The sequence below is a fragment of the Microtus pennsylvanicus genome, chromosome 4 (assembly GCF_037038515.1).
Source record: "Microtus pennsylvanicus isolate mMicPen1 chromosome 4, mMicPen1.hap1, whole genome shotgun sequence".
Lineage (NCBI taxonomy): Eukaryota > Metazoa > Chordata > Mammalia > Rodentia > Cricetidae > Microtus > Microtus pennsylvanicus.
The window spans coordinates 97,177,817-97,201,745 of record NC_134582.1 but is presented as its reverse complement, the minus strand read 5'-3'; the positions used below and the strand labels follow the sequence as shown (position 1 = coordinate 97,201,745).

At 43.9% G+C, this 23,929-nt stretch overlaps 1 protein-coding gene across 1 annotated transcript in view; it reads right to left on the bottom strand.

The window, feature by feature from the left end:
* Window positions 1-23,929, bottom strand: part of Tubb2a (tubulin beta 2A class IIa) — a 51,630-nt gene that overhangs the window by 7,073 nt on the left and 20,628 nt on the right. The window contains exons 2-3 of the mRNA XM_075969917.1: window positions 7,685-7,793; window positions 7,273-7,383 (exon numbers count right to left, since the gene is read on the bottom strand). Of these exons, the coding sequence (XP_075826032.1) occupies window positions 7,273-7,383; window positions 7,685-7,793 (220 nt within the window). The remainder of the gene's footprint in view (window positions 1-7,272; window positions 7,384-7,684; window positions 7,794-23,929) is intronic.

The window sequence follows — 23,929 nt, the reverse complement described above, 5'->3', positions numbered from 1 at the left end:
TTTCAACCACCTTCAAGGACATGTCAGGTCCCTTTTATAAGTATGAATCTCCTTTGTAGATGGAAGAGGCTCCTCTTGGCCAGAGGTTGAAACCGTCTTAAGCTCTAACCCCATAAATATATGCGGTCCATATGTACTTATTGGCTATGAGATTTAAAAATTTAGAGCTGGCAAGTGGCTCAGCAAGTAAAGATGTTTGCTATACAAACCTGGCCAATCCCTAGAACCCCCATAAAAGTGGACAGAGAGAAGTGACTTCACAAAATATTGTCCCTTGATTTTTCACATGCATGTGAGTATACTTGAACACATGTGCACATACACATACAGAGTATTTGTTTTAAAATTTAAAAGATCTGGTGTATCCACACATCTTTAGACGTGTATTGTGTGAGTGTGTTTCACTATTGATTTTTGTTGTTTTTGTTTGGGGGTTTTATTTGTTTGTTTGATTTTTGAGACAGGGTTTCTCTGTGTAACCCTGGCTGTCCTGGAACTCACTTTGTAGACCAGGCTGACCTCAAACTCACAGAGATCCACCTGCCTCTGTGTCCCAAGTGCTGGGATTAAAGGCGTGCGCCACCACCCCTCCTCACTATTGATATTTGATGGTCATAACTTCCTTTTTCCTCCACGTGTGCATTGAGGTCTTTTTGTTCCTTCTAAAACTAATTTTAACTTTTGCCTTTGTGATTAAGTACAAATGTTATCTTTTTATTCCTTGGCTTAAATCAGACACAATGTTACAAAGTTTCAGACAGATGCAAACTCCCCCCAGGGTTTGTCAATCTTATGATCACCTCAAGTGTGTGAGAAGGAAGAATCCCACCCACCACATCCCCTGGCTGGTAAGAGCACAGGCCACACAGGCTGAGTGAGTGTGGGCAAACCTTACAGTCCTAACCTCTTTGTACCCTCTTCCTCATCTGTGAAGTGGGAATAATCATATTACCAACCCTCTGCATGTGTAGAGTCTTCGAACCATATTTGAGGAATAAAATATATTTGTAATAAATGCTCCCCACCAGGCATGCATCAACTTTGTTGTCATTGTCCAAACAATGCAATCTGACACACACAGTAAATATAACATGATGCGTATAATGTCAGGCATTATTAATAATCTAGAAATAGTTCACAGTCTATAGGAGGCTGTATATAGTTTTATATAAGAGACTTGAGAGTCTAATGAACTCCCGGAGTCCATTTCCATGACGCTAAGGGACAACTGTACCTCCTTAGGGCTGTTACAAAGACTGCACAGCCCAATGTGTAACAGCAGTTACAGTCCCACCTGCCACATAGCAACTGTTAGTTACATACGTCTGCGCTGTTGCAGCTGGCACGATCATTTCCTCTCTACCCCGCCTCTCCCTTTCTCTGCCCTCTTCTCTCCCTCCCCCACTCAGGGAGCTTGCTTTCCTTATTGTTCTTGCCACTGTGACAAAAATATCTGATAAAACAAGACAAGGAGGATTTGTTTGGGCTCCTGACTGCAGAGGGTTCAGTGTGTCTTCCCTCTGCTCCTTATGTTCCTTTATAAATCAGAATCAACTCTCGTCAATGCTAAAGTTTGTATTTTCCATATCCTCCAAATGCACTTCTGTTAAAAGCTTGCTTCCTAACTTCTGGTCCTATAAGGGGGTGGTGGAACTTTGAAGAGGTAGGGTTGGGTACATGGAATAGGTGACCTAGAGAAAATACTTTTGAATGGATTTGGAGACTCTGGCCCCGCCTTTTCTCAGTCTGTCAATTCTTAGCCACTATTCACAGAACACTTTCCTTCATGGTAAGTTTCCACCCTAATGTACCCACATCCACCACAGGCCACGAAGCGATGAGTCAACCAGTCATGGACAGGGCTGCTTGCTGAAACTCTAAGACAAGTGAAGCTTTCTTCCTTATGACATTTTTTTTTCATCCCTGGCATTTTGTCTCGCTGACAGGAAGCTGACTGACACAACTCCACTCTATGAGGTACTCTAGTCCAGTGGTTCTCAACCTGTGGGTCATGACCTCATAGGCTCACATATCAGATATCCTCTATGTCAGACATTTATACCACAATTCATAACAGTAGCAAAATTCCAGTTATGAAGTAGCAATGAAAATAATGTTATGGTTGGGGGTCACCACAACATGGGGAACTGTATTAAAGGGTCACAGCATTAGGAAGGTTGAGAACCGCTGCTCTAGTTAACTGAAGCTTTCCATCCTCTGTTTCCCCATGCTATGATGTGCACATCTTCCTGTTCCCATCTGACTCTTGGTCCATGAGAAGGACCAGTGGACTGCAGATGTGACCAAATATGCAGCAAGTTGGGGCAACCTTTGAATGTCCCTGTCTACACAAGTCCCTTGAGTCTACAGGTCCCCAGAGGACACCCTACACCAGCTTTGTGGGATACCCCAAGCCGAGGAGACCTTCTTCCCTTTACTTTACAGCATTGGTTCCCTCATCACCTATTCCCAGAACACCAGCTTTCATGTCTCAACCAAAATCTGTTTTGCCAGGGAATTTGGGTGGAGCTGAACATGCCACCCTCCATCCCGCTGAGCTAATGTAGAAAACACTAGTCAGTTCTTCCAGAACATTCCAGACCCCAAGATCCGTTCAGTTTTATTTTCAAGGCAAATAACAACTCGGGAAGGAAGACATCAATATTTTCTTTTCTTCTGAAGGGAAGGATGCCAGTTGTTTGTACGGGGCCTAATAATTCTGCCTTCCCTGAGAATGTGCAGGGGAGAGTTTTGCAGCAAATTTTTACAAGCACAGGGGAGAGAGCGTGGCTCAGAGACGGTTGCCCTGTGTGTTCAACCATGAAGTCCATTCCCAGCCACACTGCTGCGTCTCAGCCTCTGATGCAGAAACGATCCTTCCTTCCCTGTCCCTACCATGGTCTGTGCTACTTTCTGGAGAGCAGTCTCTCTGGGAGGCTGAATCCAAGGGGAACCGCTTTCAAAACCCCAAATAGGCATCCTTTAGTTAAAAGGGAATATTTAAATTATTGTTTCAAAGGTGTTTATTGGGCTGGGAGCACTCCAGACATAAAAACTAAACAAAGAACAAAAGTAAACAAACAAAAATCGACCAGACAGGGCCTCCCTGACCGTGAAACTGGGATCTTCAGAGAAATCCCAAATCATTCCTGGTTGTTATGTCGCTTTATGTCTGAGATAAATCCCAGAAATATGTGGCAAATTGGAAAGGGTCTCCCCCTGCATCTGTCACTAGAGATGCCTTCATTGCCACATGCACAAAAGAGTCCTAAGCACTAGCTTCATATGTCAGAGGCAAGATCAATTTGAAAGCTTTCTCTACTTTTGGCCCCGGTTGCTGCTCATGGCACATCCACGGAATCAGTCGATCGTAGATGAAACATATCCAAAAATAACACAAAGTGTGTCAGTACTGAGCATGTGCAGACAGCTTTCTCATCATGCTAAACAACTATTTGCATAACTTTGCCATCATATCAGGAGTTATCAGTAATCTAGAGACAACACACAGTGAATAGGAGGAAGTATGTAGGTTATTTGCAAACATTTGACCATTTTATTGGCATCCAGAGGATCTTGAGACCCATCTCCTTGGATACCAAGAAATAATAGTGTTTCACAGTCCTAAATGTTGCTACTAATGTAATACCACCGATACTTTGTGGTTAATCTAACGTGCACTGTGCATGTTAATATTAATATATATTTAATGAACCTTTGTGGCCTCTCTAAAGTTTATTATCCAGGTCAGCTTTACCATTTGGCACTACAAACACAGTGCTTACTAACAAATGTGCTAAGTTATTTACCCTGTGATAAGCACAGGTTTATCTGGGTCCAAAGACCGTGTTATTTCCATTCTCTACGTCCATGAGTAATGGGCAGGTTCTAAGATCACCCCTTCTCCTGTTCAAACACTGATCTAAGTCCTGCTGGGATGGGGTTTTATAGGCAGTACGTTTTCACAGCAGTTTGTCTTAAGGTTTTCTGGGTAGGCTGTCTCTAAGGCCCCCCCCAAACAGGACTGTTAGCTGCAGGTGACAAAAGAACACCCCAGTTTGGACTGTCAGGCTCAGCACGCTCTCCTCTTGGCCTCGGGGGAAGGAGGCCGTGTCACCGTGAATGGCCAGGCATTTCCACACATGGAGAGCAGGCTTTGGTGGATAGCTGCAGAGATGAGAAGGCCCTCAGATGATTGTGTGAAAAGAGCCTCTACGCCTCAAATGAGAGTATAGACAAGGCTGGCCCACTCTGTGATATCCTAAGGGATATCACAGGTCTAACAGTGTTGCTATAAAGACATCATCTTCAGTGCTAAGTTACTGATCCCAGGAGACTATAAAATGATTGCTCCATTTTTAGCTTCTCAGTTTGTAGTGAGTTATTACACAAGAATACAGGACTAGCCCAGTTGTCCTTCAGTAGCCATGGGAAAGTGTTATATAGGCCTGCAGATATGTATCCCTTCCATAAAGCAGTTCATATATTCCTAGAAGCTTCCACACCCTCTTGTATCCTTTAAAACATCTCTAGATGAGTCATAACACCTAAGCAGTGTAGATGCTATTTAAGTAGCTGTTTATACCATAGAGTTCATAGAGAGTGAGAAGAAAAAGTCTGTGTACACTCTGTACAGATATGGCCTTTCCCCCAAATAGTTGCAACTTGAGGTTGGCTCAATCTATAGATAGGGGATCTATGGGTATAGGGAGATGGATACGCTTCACTTCTTTTATGACGTGGAATGGGATATTTGACAGGAGATGTTGAGAATGGTCTAAAGCCTAGGATGCTCAAGAAGGTCCATGGAGAATGGAGCCAAGGAAGAGAAGGAAGCCAAATGCTTGCACCTCTAGTGCCAATGATGGCTACAGACAGCATGGACTCAACCCAGGTCATATAGAAGAGGAGACAAGAGAGCATCATATGTGTACCACATGGGAAGTAGACAAGGCAAGCTTTTGCGGGGGAGGGGGTTTCTAACCTGTCACTGTGTGAGAAGTCTTCCATAGAAACTCAGCTAGATGGGTAAGAGCCCCGGCCCCACTGGAGTTGTATCCATACAACTCCATTTTGTTCTAGAATAATAAGGGCTGAAAGAACCAGTGGCCAGGTCTAACAGTGTTACTATAAAGACATCAATTAGGAAGTCCCTAATTTTACCTGTGGACAGGTGGCATTTGGTGACCGTGCAGCTCCATGCATGTCACATGTATTCTCCGTGTTTACTTCCAGATCCTGGGACTCCTGGCCTAAATACTTCAGCCCCTCCCAGGACCCTCATGAAACAGGGCTTTGAATCTCTTCTACTCCAGGGACGCCTTAGATTCAGGACGGAAGGAATAACCCAAAGCTGTTGCTCCTCTGATTGTCCCTGTCTGAAGGGCTGTCATTGGACATCTCTGACCTTACCAGGTACCAGATGGCTTCACTATGCCAGTGCCTCAACAAAAGCTGTGCTAGTATTTTAAACCCCTTACTAACCTATTTTGCTGTTAGTACCAGTATCCTGGGTAGAACATGACCTCTATTGGGGAGCATCAGCCAGCTACACTGCTGGTCAGAGGGAGGTCACCATACCCACAGCCAGCATGCTCAGGTCTGCGATCAGCTGGTCTGAGGAGTGCAGGCAGATGGGCACCCCACTCGTGGTGACTGACACCAGGTAAGTGAGGTCATCTGATGTGGGTGTGGTCAGCTTGAGGGTGCGGAAGCAAATGTCATCCATGTTGGGGGATACCCAACAAGGCTGCTGAGAACAGAACCAGGGACCTCTGAAAGTGCAGCCCTCTGCCTCAGCCATCTCTTTCATTCTCGTCAACTTCTGATTTTTGACTTTTTACAGTTTTACAGACAGCAAGGACAGTGATACTCTGGACAGTTTACAGTTGTACACAAGGTATGTGTGAGGAAGCATTTGTTTTCATACCCTTAGTCATCTTCTAAAAACATTATTCAAAGTGTATGTATGAGTCTTTGTCGAGTGTATGGAGACCCAGAGAGTAGTGTCAGATCCCCTGGACTGGAGCTCTGGGCTGCAATGCTTTCAATACAGGGCCTTGTTGACGCAGTAGGTTTCATCTGTGTTCCCCACCAGCTGGTGCCCGGAAAGTGTGGTGTTGTAGAGTCTGACCGTAGTGGCTAAGACTGTGGCCGATGGTATGACGTCTAAACGAGTGCCACCCTCCCTGCCCTCTGTGTAGGGGCCTTTTGACCGGGTATTTCCTGTGCTTCTCTGGCCTGTCAGAACAAAGAGAATATTAGATGCACACACATAGGATCCCGGGTTGTGCCATTCAAACTATAAAGGGCAAGGTGGGACTATTCTTGGGATACCTTGGATAATCTTTCAGACACATTTTTGTCTCCAAAGGGAAAATTTCCATGGGCTAATGACCCTCAAAAAGGCTGAGATGCAGTGTGTTGGGGAAATGTTGATCGCAGTTACTAAGCTACGGCTGAGGGGAGTAGAAGCACTGCTGTGCCGTTGCTATAGAAACAACAATGTTCTGTACATGGCAGAAAACTGAAAGGATTCTGAGTTTTTGCCACACGGAAATGTTGAGATGAAAAGGCTTAGCCTGGTTTTAAGCATTCTACAGTATATACATATGTCAGCTATGGTGTGGCAGCTCATCTTCAACCTTTCTGGTTTTATATCTTGATTTAAAAAGAAAAATCACGTTTCCAAGACTTGGGAGTGCGAGGGGAAGGGAGGGTGGAAATCAAGCTGAGGAGCTGAATATGGTGGCATGCCAGTAAGACCAGTACTTACATGGGTAGGGCAAGAGGTTCATCCTGGGATGTAAGAGACTTTCTCAAACAAAAGAAACAACTTGAGGGAAAGGAGCTGCCTCTGAAAACAAGCACAGAGAACATTCTGTAGATACTCTTAATTAGGTATAATTAAAGAGGCAGGGCAAGGCAGCTCTATGCACTTAATCTACAGCTTGGTCACTGAGTGGGTACCTGGCATCATTGGTCCTTTGAAATCACCTGAAACCTGTAATGCCCTCTTTAAAGACTTTCATCCTCTCTACCCCGCCCCCCAGGCTGCTCCTCATGGAGGCCTTTAACAGCCTCTACAGGCCCACACTCCTCTGAGCTGTCAAGAGAGACCACAGACATGCTCTTGTCAGCTGCATAGGTTTGGCCAGGACTTGTGGTCTATGGACACAGGTCAGCTGGGCACTGCACACGGAACTGTAAAGCCCATGGCTGCTAGGAAGGGGTGAGTCATCTGGCCAGCTCTCATGGAGCATGACGACATACCGAACACAAAGTTGTCTGGTCTGAAGATCTGGCCGAAGGGTCCTGATCTCACTGAGTCCATGGTGCCCGGCTCCAGGTCCACCAGGATGGCCCGAGGTACATATTTGTTGCCTGTGGGGACAAGAGCTGACTTACAACTGGGCTTGGCAAGGAGATACATGTAGCAGCAGAATTCATTACAGAAATCCCAGCACTGAGACAAAGGAAGAAAAGGAAAATGGAGACATGAAGCATGCTTAATCACACCAGACATGCAGAAGTCTTCAGGAGCTGCAGAGTGCTTATATTTATTTATTTATTGCAGTTGGCATTTTAAATATGTATGCAAAAAGCATTTCCTTGTTGTTTGCATGATCCTAAACCACTCCCTCTGCCACAGTATGGAAAGCAAGGCTGACATCCAAACCCTTACCAGCAGCTTCATTGTAGTACACATTGATTCTCTCCAGCTGCAAGTCGCTGTCACCATGGTAACTGCCGGTGGGGTCGATGCCATGCTTATCGCTTATCACCTCCCAAAACTGAAAAGAAGAGAATCATATCATTTTTAAGATTCTAACCGTCATCCAAAAAGGCCTTGGTCAGACAGCACAGACAAGACCCTAGTGAGCTGCTGGCTCTTATGTGTGTGGGCAGCAGCTGCTGCAGAGGGTCTTGGAAATGCGCAGTGCATCGGCCATATTATGACCACAGATGCAGGGCTGGGAGGAGCCAGAAGGAAGTGGGCACAGCAGATTCCCTGTCAGAACTGCAGAGGCAGTGGTTCTCTCACTCCAGGCAAGGGTGAATTTCTATGACCCGGAGATCAAAGGCTCCTGGTACAGACCCAATATCTCGTTGAACGGCTCAAGTTTATAACTATCATATATACTGGTCTCTGGTCCTAACCATAGAAGAGTGGGGGAATTTAAAGAGAAGAAGCCTGAGAGGGAACAGAGCAACCGTGGAAGGAAGCTGGCTATTATTAGGATACAGCTTCTAGTGTAATCCTCAAACAGGAAAGGGGTGGGGGAGACATTTTTGTATCATGCCCATCCACTATACCTGATATGAACTCCCCAGAGTGTCTGGGAGTTATAGCGCTACCTAGTGCCAGCACTTGCTGGCTCATAAATGGAAATAAGGCTATCACGTTATATGTCAACACACTTAGACAGTGCCTATGTGAACATGATTCATTTAGGACCCTCATCTGCATGATACTACATCCAAAACACAAGACCAAACAAAGATTGAAAGTCAATTACAAAAGAGAAACACTCTAGGCTCAGTGACCTTTAAGCATCCAAGACCAAACAGATGTGGAGTTTCTTTCCTAAGAAATGACAAGCAGAGCAGAACTGTGGGTTTGCTGGAACCAGGTGGCAGACTTACGGAGATGAGCATGTAGCAAAATCAGGTCACTTACATAAGGAACAGTGTTCTCTCTAATCCACAGGTCCTGTGATGTTTAGGCAGAGAGTGTGAGCGTGAGTGCCTGGAAGCAACACAAAGTTTAGAGGCATTTGGAAAGGATTAGCAGCCTGGCGAAGGTGTGGTGAAGCTAAAGCCAGGGGTAAAAAGCAGGTAACTTTAGCAGTTGGCTGCTCTTGCCTTGTTTCAGCTCCCTCCCCCGATCTATTATTAAATGAGACTAGCAATGAAATGAAATTGATTGTCTTGAGGTTTGGCCATTGAGTTCTCAAGGTAGCCTGGCACTGTGTTCATGGTTACTTTGGAGCCTGCTGTACCATGTTCAATGATGCTTCCACGCTGATCGGTGTTAAAGATGTTGTAACTGTACATTTCTGTAAGGGGAGACTATGGTGACTTGAGAGCCTGTTTGGAGATTCTAGCAAGGGAGTCCAGCTACTCACAAACTCTCGATGGAAGTCCTGTTTTGAGAAAGGTTGTTCTCTTCACAAAAGCACATAGATTTGGGAAACAGTCACATGGAGTGCTGAGGAAGGAATGGGACACCCACCTAGCCACTCAGCTCAGTCATTCTTGGTGATCCACGGGATGATAGCTGCAACAGCCAGATTGCCCTCACATCTGACTGCGGTGGTTGAATGAGATTTGGTGTTTGCCCTGCTGAGTTCCGGTCTTGTTTGTGTACAGTATTTACTCACTATGCCCCCAGTCCTCCATTTTGGAATGGTGACATGTATTCTGTGCCATTGCGTATAATTTGCTGTTTATTGTATAAGAGGTTACAGATAACTGTCTCTCAAAGAGACGCTGGACTTTTAAACAGTGTTGAGTCTATAAAAGACTATCAAGACTTTTGAAGTTCGACTAAATGCATTTTACATTCTAATATGGCCATGAAACCTATGAGGACCACGGTGAGGAATGTTGTGTTTTGAACGAGAATGTCCCCTGTGGCTCATGGGTTTGAACATGAGATCCTCAGTTGGTAGCACTATGTGGGTAGGCTTAGGGAAGTGCGGCCTTGTTGGAGGAAGTATGTCAATGGAGGAGGGCACTGAAAGTCTAGAGACTTATGCCACTTCTAATTTACTCTCTGCTTTGTGCCTTCTGTTCAAGATGTGAGCCCTCAGCCTACTGCTCAAGCCACCATGCCTGCCTGCTGCCATGGCTCCCTGCAGTAATAATAATGGATTCTTATCACTCTGTAACTCTAAGTTCAAATAAGCCCTTCCTTCTATAAGTTGCCTTGGTCATGGTGCTTTATCACAGGAAAAAATAATATACATAAACATAAAATAGACCAGAGGGGATGGAAATTCCTGAAAAGAAGCTGTGACTGGCTGTGAACAAAATACTCCTAGAAGGAGCTCGTGTCTGCAAAGACTGATGGATCAATTGGAATTTCAGAACTGTGAAGAAATCGGAACTTTGTAGGTTCAGAAGCTAATTACTTTATCTTGGCCTAGTTTTAGCCTCTGGGAGAGCCATTCCTTGCCCCACTCAGTATTAAACTGACACCTCATGATTATAAAAAAAATCTCTTAGAAGCTATTAACTTACCAGAATATTAGTTTCCAACACTTCAAGAGCTAAGAATATCATCAGATAACATCTTGGGTCTCCAGAGAAGCCCCCATTTCGAGGTATCCACCTCTCTGGTGTACCTACCAATCTATTTCCAACTCGCCTTGATGGATGAATTCTCTTTGTTCTATGAAACCATAAAAAAAATCATAAAACTGCCTCCACAATGGAACGCGGACTTTGGGGTAACCTAATTTGTGGTCTTGGGCCATCGTCATTTAAAACAGCTCCAGAATGCGGCTTATTCCCTTTAAGATGAGTTTTGGCTTTGATGCCAGAGCCAGAAAGGACAACTACTGAAGCTAAGTGACAACATGAAATCCAGACTTGAGGTTGGCAAGTTGCTGCCTGGGAAGGTCTGTGCCAGGAGGGTTTGAGATGCGAGTGGCATGATACGGATTCTGCTGTTTGTGTTCAGATAACTTCTTCTGATACAAGGTCTGCAGGAACATACAGCAGTCATCTCTGAGAGCGTAGGTATCCCCCAGGAAGTCAGGAGCACGCCCTGACAATTGCTAAGAACTCACACAGCCGTTCACTCGTTCTCCAGCCATCTTAGTGGTTTTGGTAACACTGTCCGTCGTCTTCCAAAGCGGAGCATGGGGAAGTGTGGTGATCATGGAGAACCTACGGGATGATCTGTCCAGTGGTCCTCTACACAAAGCAATCCACCCATGGCCTCCTGTATTGTTAGCCTTTTCAGTGTCTTCGAAATGAAGAACTTCCGACTCTGTACCCTCTTGAGGGCTTTGGTGGGGAAAGAAAGTTGAAACCAATTTTTTATGCTTTGTTTTTGCATATAATATCATTTTGTGGACTTTTTAAATTGCCTGGTGTCTGGAAAAATTCAAATCAGAGGTAATAGAACAGTTAATGTAAAGAAAGAAGACAGTATGTTTAAATAATTGGTAGGAATTCAATTCAATTAAATTAGGTGATCTAGAACCATTATAAGCCATTGTTTGAGCCAACAGTTAGGCACCAGGAGCTTCCTCAAGAAGACATACAGGATTTGACTGTAACACAGCAGGTTCAGAGATTTCAGTCAGTTCTTAGTGCATCTCTTATAAATATGAATGCTCATGGGTTAGTAAAATAGCCATGAAGCGCAGGTACTTTTATCACCAGACCTGACAGTATGCTGTGAATATGTTTTATTACCATTGGTTAATAAACAAGTTGCTTCGGCCTATGGCAGGGCAGAAAATCCGAACAGAGGTATATATATAGACAAAAGGCAGAGTCAAAGAGATGCCATGTAGCTGCTGAAGAAGAGAGATGCTGGAATCTTACCAGTAGGCCACAATCTCATGGCAATACATAGATGAATAGAAATAGGTTAACTTAAGATGTAATAGCTAGCTAGAAATATGTCTAACCCATCAGCCAAACAGTGTTGCAATTAATATAGTTTTTGTGTGATTATTTGGGTCTGGGTGGCTGGGAAATGAACGAGCAGTCTCTGTTTACAATCTGAGTTCAATCCCTGGGCCCCCACATGGTAGCAGAAGAGAACCAACATTAATTGCAACACTGTTTGGCTGATGGCTTGGACATATTTCTAGCTGGCTATTACATCTTAAGTTAAGTTCTCTGACCGCAACATGTGTGCCATGGCACATGCAATTTTCTCCATAAATAAATATAATTTTTAAAAGCTTTTTTAAGAGTCAGAGAAATGATTCAACAGTTAAGAACACTTATTACTCTTGCAGAGGACCAGCAGTCAATTCCTGGTGTTTACATGGTGGCTCTCAACTACAACTCTTGTTCCAAAGGATCTAATAGCTGATTCTGGCCTCTGTGGGCACTAGGCACTCACATGGTATACATACATACATGCAGACAAATACACACATATAAAAATAAAAATAAATAAAATTTAAAAGATATTTTTGAGTATGGATAAAGCGGGAGAGATGAGTTCTAGGTTAAAAGCACTTATTGTTCTTATATTGGAGTTCAGTTAAGAACCCATGTCATGCAGCTCATGCAGTCTATAACTCTAAATTCAGGGGATTTGAAACCTCTGTCCTCCTTGGACACCTTCACTCGTGGGCACATACTGACACAGGGACACACAGAGATACATCATCAAAAACAAACAAACAGAAAAAGATCTTAAAACATGGAGAGGCAATTGAATATTAACGTACTAGGAGAGTCAAGCAAACAAAGAGAAAGGAGGATGTGTAGATATTATGTAAGGAGAAGAAAAAAATGTAAAATCTCAAGAGTAGCTTTAGATAAGACAAAAGAGTGAGCCCACGAAATACGAATAGCAAAACTGGCCAGGTGTGGGGGCTCATGCTTGTAATCTCAGCTCCCAAGGATTACCATGAGTTCAAAGTCAGAAAGGGCTACACAGTGAATTCCAAGCCAACGTAGGCTACAGAGGCAGGCCATGTCTCAAAATAAAATAGTAAAACACTATTTCGTGGACTCACTGTTTTGTCTTTTTTATTTTAAAGAACAAAAAAAAAGGTTTTTGGGAACCACAAATGTAATAATATCAAGAAAATCCAGTGGAGACACTGGAAGAAAAGTCGGACAAGTCCTGAAGAAAGTAGAGTTTAAAAAAAAAAAGTGTGGGAAGCGTGAGAGAAACATAAGAACAGTCTGGGAGGTCCAAGACCAGATAGAGAGGGGCACTGCAGAGAAGAACTGGGGAAAAACCGAGGGAAACATGGAACATGATCGTATAAACACATGAGGATACAAGTCTCCACCGGCGACCTAACACTTCTTACAACCTAAGGGCATGATGTAGCCACTTTGAAATGAATTTTCTCAAACCAGTTCCTTGGGAGAAGGACAGAGATTTACACATGAAACGTGGTGCAAACTAGAGAGAATAGGATGGGAGAAGCCACAAGCTGAGTTGGTATCAGTCATTCCAGAGAACTCTTCAGAGATGCCCCCAGTTGAGGCAAGGGAGTACGTCCCTATGCCCCCTTTCCCCTGACCAGTCCTGACCATCGGGGCTATGATTCAGGGAGGCTATTCTCTCAACCCGAAGAGAACGCTGACAAAGCCATACCCTGATAGCCTCGGCTACCCACAGCTGCGGAAATGAAAGCTTCCTAGAAGTCTGGCAGTCTCTACAACATCTGCTTCGTTAGTTAAACGACAGACTTGTAATTTTTAGAGTCTAAAAAAGTGTGTGTTGACTAAGAGCTCCTCCTAAGGAGATGACCTCGCTGGTGTCTGCTGAAGGCGTGTACTGCTACCCACAGTGCGGGTGAGCACAACCTTGGCTGGAAGCTAAGTCTGGGTGTGGTGGAGGCAGCCCAGCACTACCTGTCTGTGGAGTGTGGATTCTCTCTGGCTAGAGCAGGGCTATTAAAACACTCATTGCTTTTCCCCAGGCAGGTGCTCCTACTGTTTGCTGACTCCACGTCTCTCTCAGTTGGGCCTGAACACAAGTAGAGGAAAAGCGAGTAATTTAACGAGAAACTTCAGCACCCACCCCTCACTCTGCACCTTTGCTTATAATAATTTCATAGTTCTCAGAAGTGGTGAATTACAAATATTTGTGTCTTTAATGATTTTTCGATTTCCAAAAGACTAGTAATCTAATAAAAAATAAAGTAATACGAAACTTACTTAGGCTTTTACTATCATGCAAGTTACAGAAATGGAACTAAGTTCTCATTTACCAAATCTATGTCTTCGTCTCATCTATATTCTGCTAATTCAATTGGAGCCTATTAAGTGGAGAGAGAGAGAAAATCAATTATCTCTTTATGTGTGAAGAAATTGGCTCAGAAGGGTTAAAGGAAGGCTCCTCCCTTCCCCCAACATCATATAATACCAGAAAGAAAGGAAGAAAAAAAAAAGACAAAACAAAAAAACAGTAATTGCATCTCCTGATGCAGACAGCGCTTTTTCTGGAGTTTCACATTCAAGCTGTTTCCTAGGCAACCAGCACCCAGCCTCCAGGACTGTCTGCCTGAACTCAGAGGAAGGGGGAATGCAGCCAATGTCTACTCACCCCCTCATTTCCTGTCTTAGTGATGATGCTGCAGCCCTTTGTTGGGGTGTTAATGTGGCGAAAACAGAAAGCCCAGAAGCCTGTCCGTGGGATTCTATTTCAAATGAGCTATTTCCACTCACTGAAGGTCCAGATCCATTGAGAACCTTGCTTGTGAGAGCACTGAGCTCATTTCTATTTTTATTCAAACCCTGGGTTTTTTTTTTCTGGGTGGGGGTGCGGTGGGGGTGTCCCTGGAGCAAGAATGAATCTTCTTTATTCACATGAGGTGGGACCCTTTGAGACCCATGAGAAAAGAAAGCCCTCCCTTCCCCCTAGCCCTGCCCATGGGAAAAGGCTTGCCAGTGTGCTCTCCAGTTCCCAGACCAGGACGGGGACAGGACTAGCATGTCTCTGTGTCACACATCCTGTTTGGCCTGGTGCCAGGTGCTTGCTTATTGTCTACTTTCCCAGCAGACCTGGAAAATGATCACCGGGACTTAAGGAATTTGCTTCCCAGGTGAATAGGAAGAAGAAGTAACTGCCTTCCACGCCATCACCACCTTCATCTTTTCACCCTTCTCCATGCAAAGCATTTCCTTTACCCATTACTGAGAAGCAGAGACACCCTGGCCCTGCTGACACCTATGTGGATGTAATCCCCTCTGGTGTATGGATAAAATCTATCTGCTCTGGTAATATATGGAAGGACACATCTGTGGGCCAACCTGTTACATCTTCACTTACGGCTTCAGATATCAACCACCAGTTGCAGAGGAGTCTCAGATCATGGTCAAGAGACAGCAGCCTCACTGTGGTCCTGGCCCACAGGGCTGGGGAGCAGAGGGCTTGTTCTGCGGTGTATGAAGTCATTCTCTGCTGGGATCTGGAGCTGATGGGTGAGAGTGCCCAGCAAAGACCTGGACTTGACAGGGTATGGATTCAGGCTTTGTGCTCCAGAAAGGGCAGTGCAAGAGGGAGCATAGGGGTCAGAGAACTCTCTGGCAGGCAGACAGACAGGGAAAGAGGCCATTTGTAAACAATAAGATGGCATTCTTCTGGCTCCTTCCTCACCCAGGACAAAGAGTTGACAGTTTCTTTCTCCCATGATGGACTCCCTCTGGTTGATCTGCCCTGACATACCCTAGGCAGTCCCCGACTCTGGACACTACGATCCGGCTAGCCCACTCTTCTTTGTCTAATTTGACCAGTCCAAAATGAGGGAAAAGGGACCCGCCCTCTACCACTAAAGATACCTAAAATACCCAATCCCTCCTGGGGAGGTGGAGATTTCAGTTTCTGAATCTCCTTCCCATTCGTCATGAGTTTGTCTTTAGGGATGGGGCTATGAGAATTCGCTTTCACTTTTAATAAAACATGTTAGCTTGCTGTGACTGTGGCTTATTCCCTGCATTTTAATTCTTTAGTCAATGAACTCAACCCAAGACCCCTAGACAGTAACATTTTGGGGGGGATTCATCTGTAATTTGAAGACTGCTGACTCATTAAGTTCAGCTTGAACAAACCTACACTAAGAAAGGATAAAAGGTGTTGTAGGGGGAGGGCTGCTTGTTGGTCCTGGCCACCCAGTTAGCTTAGCCCCGAAATAACCACACAGAAATTGTATTAATCAAAACACTGCTTGGCCCATTTGCTCTAGCCTCTTATCGGCTAACTCTCACATCTTGATTTAACCCATTTCTGTTAATCTGTATATCTCCATGTGGCAGTGGCTTACAGGGAAAGATTCAGCATGTCTGACTCGGGTGGCAGGTCCATGGCGGCTCCCTGACTCTGCTTTTTTCCTCCCAGCATTCAGTTCTGTTTTCTCTGCCTACCTAAGTTCTGCCCTCTCAAAAGGCCAAGGCAGTTTCTTTATTCATTAACCAATGAAAGCAACACATAAACAGAAGGACCTCCTACACCAGAAGGGTATGGTGGTTTGAATGAGAAGGCCTCCCTTAGGCTCATATGTTTGAATGCTCAGTCCTCAATTACTGGAACTATTTGGGAAGGATTAGGGGGTGTGGCCTTGTTGGAAGAGATGTGTTACTAGGAGTGGGCTCTGAGATTTCAAAAGCCCATGCCAGACCCAGTCTCATTCTTTTTCTCTGATGGAGGTGGGTCATTTGTCTATCTGTTGCTTTCATTGGTTAATTAATAAAGAAACTGCTTGGCCTTTGATAGGACAGAAAATTAGGTAGGCAGAGTAAACAGAACAGAATGCTGGAAAGAATGCAGTGAGGCAGACACTATGCCTCTCCTCTCTGAGATGGAAGCAGGTTAAGAATCTCCCTGGTAAGCCACCAGCTCATGGTGCTACACAGATTATTAGAAATGGGTTAATCAAGATGTGAGAATTAGCCAATAAGAGGCTAGAACTAATGGGCCAAGCAGTATTTAAAAGAATAAAGTTTCCGTGTAATTATTTCGGGTGTAAAGCTAGCCGGTGTGGGAGCCGGGCGGCAGGAATGCAGTCCACCGCTCCCATTACAACATCTCTCTCTTCCTACAACTTGTAGATCAGAAGTGGGTTCCCAGCTACTGCCAGTGCCGGGCCTACCTAACACTGTTCTTCCTGCCATGGTGTTCATGAGCTCACCCTCTGAAACTGTGACCAAGTCACTAAATAAGTGCTTTCTTTATAAGTTGCCTTGGTCATGGCATCTCTTCACAGCAATAGAACACTGACTAAGACAAAGGGTGTGATAGTTAAGTTCTCCTGAACCCTTCCCAGCCTTGAATGGGGGACCCCCAAGTTTAGTAAATGGAATTACTAGACTGGCAATTTTGTTTCTCCTTTTTCTCTGATAGGGAGATTCCTATTTAGAATTTATTCTAATGCTGATCAGAGAGCAAGAGATTTTTTTTTTGGCTGTTTTGACCAAAATTTCACAATGACAAGCACACCTGGGGCTGAAATAAGAGATCTCTTAGAGTTAATTATTGATAGCTGGCTTCTGGGAAAGTCAATGATCTTTATCAGTGAGGTTAAATCTTTCACCTTTGCCCCATTAATGTATCTTCTCAAACTTGGGGATTCTGTCTTATCTTTCCTCTTGTTTCCTATCTCACCTAAATCAAAGAAAAGGGCCTTTAACAAGAAGTTTAGAATGTGTGAAAGTTCTTTAGAGAGAAAGAGGATTGCTTTCTGAGAAAAATGAGAGGAGAGACTTCAGTCTTGAAGGCTGCTCTTGCAAAGGAGCCCAGTTCAATTCCCAGCAGCCACAAGGCAGTTCACAATCACTTGTAACTCCAGTTGAAGGGGAGCAAGTGCCTTCTCACTTCCACAGGCTCCTGTATATATACACCACACACACACACACACACACACACACACTTATAAAAAAATTAAACATTTTTTTTAATGGTGGGAGAGAAATCCTGAGCTACTTTCTTTAGGGAAATATGTGAAGTTACTCTCAGCCTATGATAGATAAACCTTTTTTTTTTTTTATCTTTCCATCCTTCTTCTGTCCCTCTGCAAATTAAAAAGACAGAAATCCCACTATTGTTTTCACCTGAAATTTGAGTGATGGTTATTTTCTCTTTCTCCCTCACTAGAAGTCATTGGAAGGGACCTCACACTATGATTCTAACCACTCCATAACCCAATATGGACTCCCTTGTTGTGGACTATCAGCTGAAGATGTGTTACACTCATTTATGCTGTAGAACATTTGTTTAGTGATGCAAAGATGTGTTGCATTCTTTTATGTTGCATTTCTTTAATTTAACTCTGTGAACCTGTGTTTAAAACACCTGATTGGTCTAATAAAGAGCTGAGTGGCCAATAGAGAGGCAGGAAAGAGAAATGGGTGGGGCTGCCAGGCAGAGAAAATACCTAAGAGAAGAAGAAAAGGAGAAGTGAGGAGGATGCCAGGAGCCAGTACAGCCAGCCATAGAGTAAGAAGGAAAGAAAGGACTATAGAATAGAGACAGGTAAAAACCTAGAGGCAAAAGGTAGACAGGATAATTTAAGTTAATAAAAGCTGGCTAGAAACAAGACAAGCTAAGGCCAGGAATTTACAAGAATAGGTCTCTGTGTATTTATTTGGGAGCTGGGTGGCAGTCGCCCAAAGCGTAAGAAAAAAAAAAAACCCAACTACATTTTGACTCTCCACGTTGGGTACCAAACGTTTTGCATTCAATACTATGGTTTCACCTTAAGCAATTACTGTCCCAATCAGCAATTGCAACTCTGCAGTTACCAGTAGTGGTCCGGGTGCAAGGGCAGTAGCCTGGAAGGAATTCTGTTCCCTCAGGCATGGGTTCTAACACAGCTACTAAAGGGAACTTTGTCTAAATCTCTATCCTTTTATAGAACTCAGGATTCAAAGGTTGAGATGAAATCCTGAAAGCTCAGAAAGGATGAATAGCAAAATAGCTAACCTTCTCTCCTTGTTCACATCTCTCGAAATAGGACCGACCTTCTGCTCAGCCCCCACTAAATAACCCTTGCTACTCTTAGTTCCTCCCTACCACTTCCTGTCAGCTAATTGCTGACTCAGCCTCCTGATCCCAGGTTAATTTTATTTAATCAAACAAATGTAACATGTCTTTGCATCCCTGACAAAAGCAGCAGAAACCAATGTAGCACACCTGGACAACAGGTAAAATAATATTCCACAACACTCCCCTTCTTTGGGTTGAGATCATTGAATTGTGTTCTCTGTTTCTTTTCTTTGCTATTTGGGGCATATGTGAAAGTAATTTTTCCTGCTATATATCCATGCAAATTTAACTTGGATGGATGATTTTTTTAAAAAATTTTTAGTAATGTATTTTTGTTTTAAATGTTATTAATCAAAAAGTTGTACCAAAATTAACCATACCAAATGGAAGTTTATTTTAAAAATAAAGGGGGTGACTGTCCACATGAGATTCCCACAGAGGTTCCAGCCCTGATTGGGGATGGACTCACTTTATCACGGAACTGAGCATACCACTGGCAGGAAGTAACGAACTGGCTTTTTTAGCCATCTTGGCCAATATCCTCATCAAAAAGGAGGTAACTGTGTGACTTGACCACCGTCTTGGTGAGCAACATCAAAATAGTGGCATCCACAGAAGTTACCATTGAGCCCTCGGGGACTCTCTGCCGTAGACATCCCAATCCCCTTCTTAAGGATTCCTAGTGGGATTGTGGAATTGGAGACCTGGAGTAAACACCAAAACCAGGTCTATTGCCACACAATAAGGTTAATGCATTTCCTGTATCAGAGTAAGGAACTAATATCAGACCTCCCTGGTGGGCTTTTTAGATTATGACACATTGTTTCACATGATATTATTTCTTGCTTTCTAAGAGGGATGTTACTGAACCCTTAAAAAGGGAGGGAGGGGGGCTGGAGAGATGGCTCAGTGGTTAAGAGCATTGCCTGCTCTTCCAAAGGTCATGAGTCAATCCCCAGCAACCACATGATGGCTCACAACCATCTGTAATGAGGTCTGGTGCTCTCTTCTGGCCTGCAGACATACATACAGATAGACTATTGTATACATAATACATAAATAAATATTTTAAAAAAGGGAGGGAGGAGGTTACCCATCAGAGGGATTTACACTTTTCCAAGCCGTTCACATCTAAAACTGTCCAGCTAACATAGAGAACTGATACTTTAAGACAGCTACACCAAGAAAGCAATGGCCAGACATTGGAGAAACACGGATCCCAGCAAGGACCTGAAGAATAAATTGCCAGTGCTAGATAAACTACTTCCGCAAGTAGAGGTGACAGCTAGAAGCAGATTCAGCCTGCTTGAGCAGGAGGCTGGAGATGCAGGCACCACTGGGTCTTAATGCCTGCCATTTCTCTTTGTATCTGCAGGCCTGCTTTTCTCTAACTGAGATGAAAAGTCCTTTTACTTCTCCCTCATAAGACTCTCTTGCTCCATACTTGATGGTTTTTGTTTCTGCCCCAGTGCACCCTGGGTACCTCTGCTTTTGTTTTCACCATTCAATTACAGTGACATAAAGAAGCTAAGGGAACAACAACACAAAACCAAAAACAAAAACAGTGATGCCAACACTGTCTAATTTTTTTTAGATATTTGCATTTTTGGTGTATGCATGCATGTGTGTGCGTGTGGGTGCGTGTCCAGATTACAGGACTTAAATCTAATTTACACCAGTATATTACAGAGAGGCTCTCCCAGTCTAGATAGCCCTCTTTAATAGAGTAGAAAACAAACCTGAACCAAGACCCATAAACAATTATAGGAAGAGACCAGGGCTCCATGACTAGGTTGCAAGGCAGTACCAATATTCATAGGTCACCAGAGGTGGCCTCTTACTACAAGGTGGTCCTGTTGGATACCAATGTACATTTCTTGGATATGGTAATGGAACTCTAGGAGTGTAAGATGATGTCTTTATCCTTAGGAAAAGTTGGCAGGAATATTTGGAGTCAATTGCTAAGATATCTGTAATATGCTTTCAGATAACTCAGCAACACACCCATACACAGAGACATCAGCAATCAAAGAAAGACGTAACATCTGATATTACAAGAACATGCACAATGGCTAATTATGTTGTTCTCTTGATTTATCTGTCTTAGGGTTTCTAGTGCTGTGCAGAGACACCATGACCCTGGCTACTTTTATAAAGGAAAACATTTATTTGGAGTGACTTGCTTGCAGTTCAGAAGTTCAGTCCATTATCAACATGGCAGGGAGCATGGCAGTGTGCAGGCAGACATACAGTGCTGGCTACATCTTGATCAGAAGGCAACAGGAAGTAGACTGTGAAACTGAGAGAAGTTTAAGCAAAATAACAAAAACAAAAAAACTCAAAAAACCTCAAAGCCTACCCTCACAGTGACACACTTCCTTCAACAAGGCCACAACTATTTCAATAAGGCCTCACCTCCTAATAATGCCACTCCTTATAAGTTTATGGGGGCCAGTTACTTTTAAACTACCACAAAGAGTGCCATAGCCACATGTTGGGGTGATAGCTGTCAGGGCCCAGCCTCAGTGGGGTTCGCATAATTCAGGGTAGGGGCATGTGGATTAGAAAAATTAGGTTGGAGAAACAGAGATATGAAAGAAATACAGAGACATAGGATAGTACTGGGAGGGCTAGCCAATGAATACTAAATACACCCACATTTATTTTCCCTAAGCTTATATACCCCGATCCAGAAAGGGGGGAAGAAGGCAAAAGACTGCTTTAATATGATACAAAGAACAAACAGAACAATTACTTGCTTCAATACTTGAGACATCAAGCCACTATTTCCTGAGTTAAGCATGATGATGTTTTAGGCAGGACTTGTAATGATCACACCTTAAACCAAGTATCCTATAGGCAATCACTTTCTGGGTCAAACCTCCTGTCTTATCCTTGAAGGAGCAGGGATAAGTCTGCATTCTCTGACCTTTGGTCAAGTTGGAGCAGACCCAGCTCAGTGGGCCATCTTAATATCCAAAACACCAAGTTATGACACCGTAGGTCAGGATATCTTGTTTGTAGCTACTCCTTAAGTCAGACTTCTTACCAATAACTTTGAAAGACCAAGAGTTGGCTTAAGCTCCCTAACCTTCTTCTTCTTCTTCTTCTTCTTCTTCTTCTTCTTCTTCTTCTTCTTCTTCTTCTTCTTCTTCTTCTTCTTCTTCTTCTTCTTCTTCTTCTTCTTCTTCTTCTTCTCTTCTTCTTCTTCTTCTTCTTCTTCTTCTTCTTCTTCTTCTTCTTCTTCTCCTTCTCCTTCTCCTTCTCCTTCTCCTTCTCCTTCTCCTTCTCCTTCTTCTTCTTCTTCTTTCCAAAAAGGGTTAGTGATTAGTTCTAGGCCTGAAGTATAAGTCAGATTTCCTCATAACTGACCAAGAGTTTTAGCTAGAATGCACGGTATGGTTAGTGGCTATCGTGCCGGCTTCCTCAGAAATATACAATGCAGAAAGGGTGAAATATGGTAAAAAAAAACCACTACCTCCAAATCTACACTTTAGCCAAGTAGTGGTAGCACACACCTTTAATCACAGCATTTGGGAGGCAGAAGCAGGCGGATCTCTATGAGTGTTTAAGGCCAGGCTGGTCTACAAAGTGAGTTCCAGGACAGAAATTCTATCTTAAAAAGAAAAAAAAAACCCAAACAAAACAAACAAATTCACTCATTAAAAATATTTTCTATAAAGCAGTCTGGTAAGGCCTATTTTTATCTTGCATTTTCTTTTTCTCCACTTTTCAATGCTTAATTGTTTTCCTCATTAGAAGGAACATTCTTATCTGATGAACCCTCCTATGGCAGGAAGTAGAAGCATGTGCTGGGTTGAGATTACACCACCACGTGGACACAAGTCTTCTAGATTGTGGCATAATTCTGCTTTAAATTTTTTTCACATGTATTTATTTTGTATGTATGAGTCTATGTGCCATGGTGGAGGGAAGATGACAACTCTTAGAATTTAGCTGTCTCCTCGCCCCGTGTGGATCTCAGATGGAACCCCGGCAGTCAAAGGTGGTGGTTAGTGCCTTTACCCACGAGTCACCTCGCCCATCCATGGTTCTGCTTTTAATGCCTTAAGAAAGTAACTCACTCAACCAAAGCGTACATCTCCGGCCACTTCCGGGCAACTGGCATTAAAAACAAAGTTTATACTAGGATGGCTAAAGGCGTGGAAAGCCCATGACACTCTCGATCACTGGGACTTTTAGAATCCAAGGGCAAGCACAGAGCCTTGTTTATATTTGCACCTGTGGTGCCCGACATCTTAAATGGTTGCTGCCTGAGTGGGTGAATGAATGTTAAAAGTAGAAGACAAGGCTGTGCGCCAAGTCATTGTTTTCATGACTTAGGGGGGTTGTTGGTTGAATATAGCGGACTGATAGCTGATGCTGTGAGAACTGAGTCGTGATTCAGGATTATGGGTAAGTCAAAACATGGAAAACTTCTCAAAGCTTGTCCACAAAGTTCTGGCAAACAGCAAGCCTCTGGTTGCTGGTTAATTTGGGGTGTTATGCAGACTGGAAGAGATCTGTAGCTCCTGAGTGTGTTCGAGAGGTGTTTCCCAGAGAAGGTTAGCATATAAGGGAGCAAATGAGGGGTGAAGACCTGTTGGGAGCAGTGAGCCCCCAGATCCTGAATTTCTTGTAATCCCCTGATCTGAGTACCTACAGCTGCTCTGAGCACAAGACCTTCAGGAGTTCCTGATGGCAGGAGAGTGGTTTCTGGTGGATTTGGCTGGGGCGTGGCTATCTCTATATAACCTGCCCCTGAACACAACAAAGGGGGCATTCTTGGGGCTTTGGTATCAGTGTTTAAGGATTTGTGTGTCGGTCTGTCTCTGCATCTGTATTCTCAACCTCCAGCCCCTTGCCCGAAGCTTGTGAACTGGGTTCAAGCACACAGAAGGCAGACACGGGGGGCAGGGAGGGGGAGAATACGCGGCAAAGACCTAGAATGTGGGCAGCACTATCCTGTGAGCTAGACAACAGACAGGACAGAAAAGCATGAGAGGAAGGAAAGCTCTTCTACCTCTTGTAGACCAGGCTGGCCTTGAACTCACAGAGGCCCACCTGCCTCTGCTTCCTGAGATTAAAGGCGTGCGCCACCACCACCCAGCAAGCTCTTCTACCTCTGAGCACAGTGGTCTTTCCCTACTGCTGCTCTTAAATATCGGACCCCAGGATCTTTGACCTTTGGATTCAGAGACCACCAGCTCCTTGAGGGTCCTCTGGCCTTTG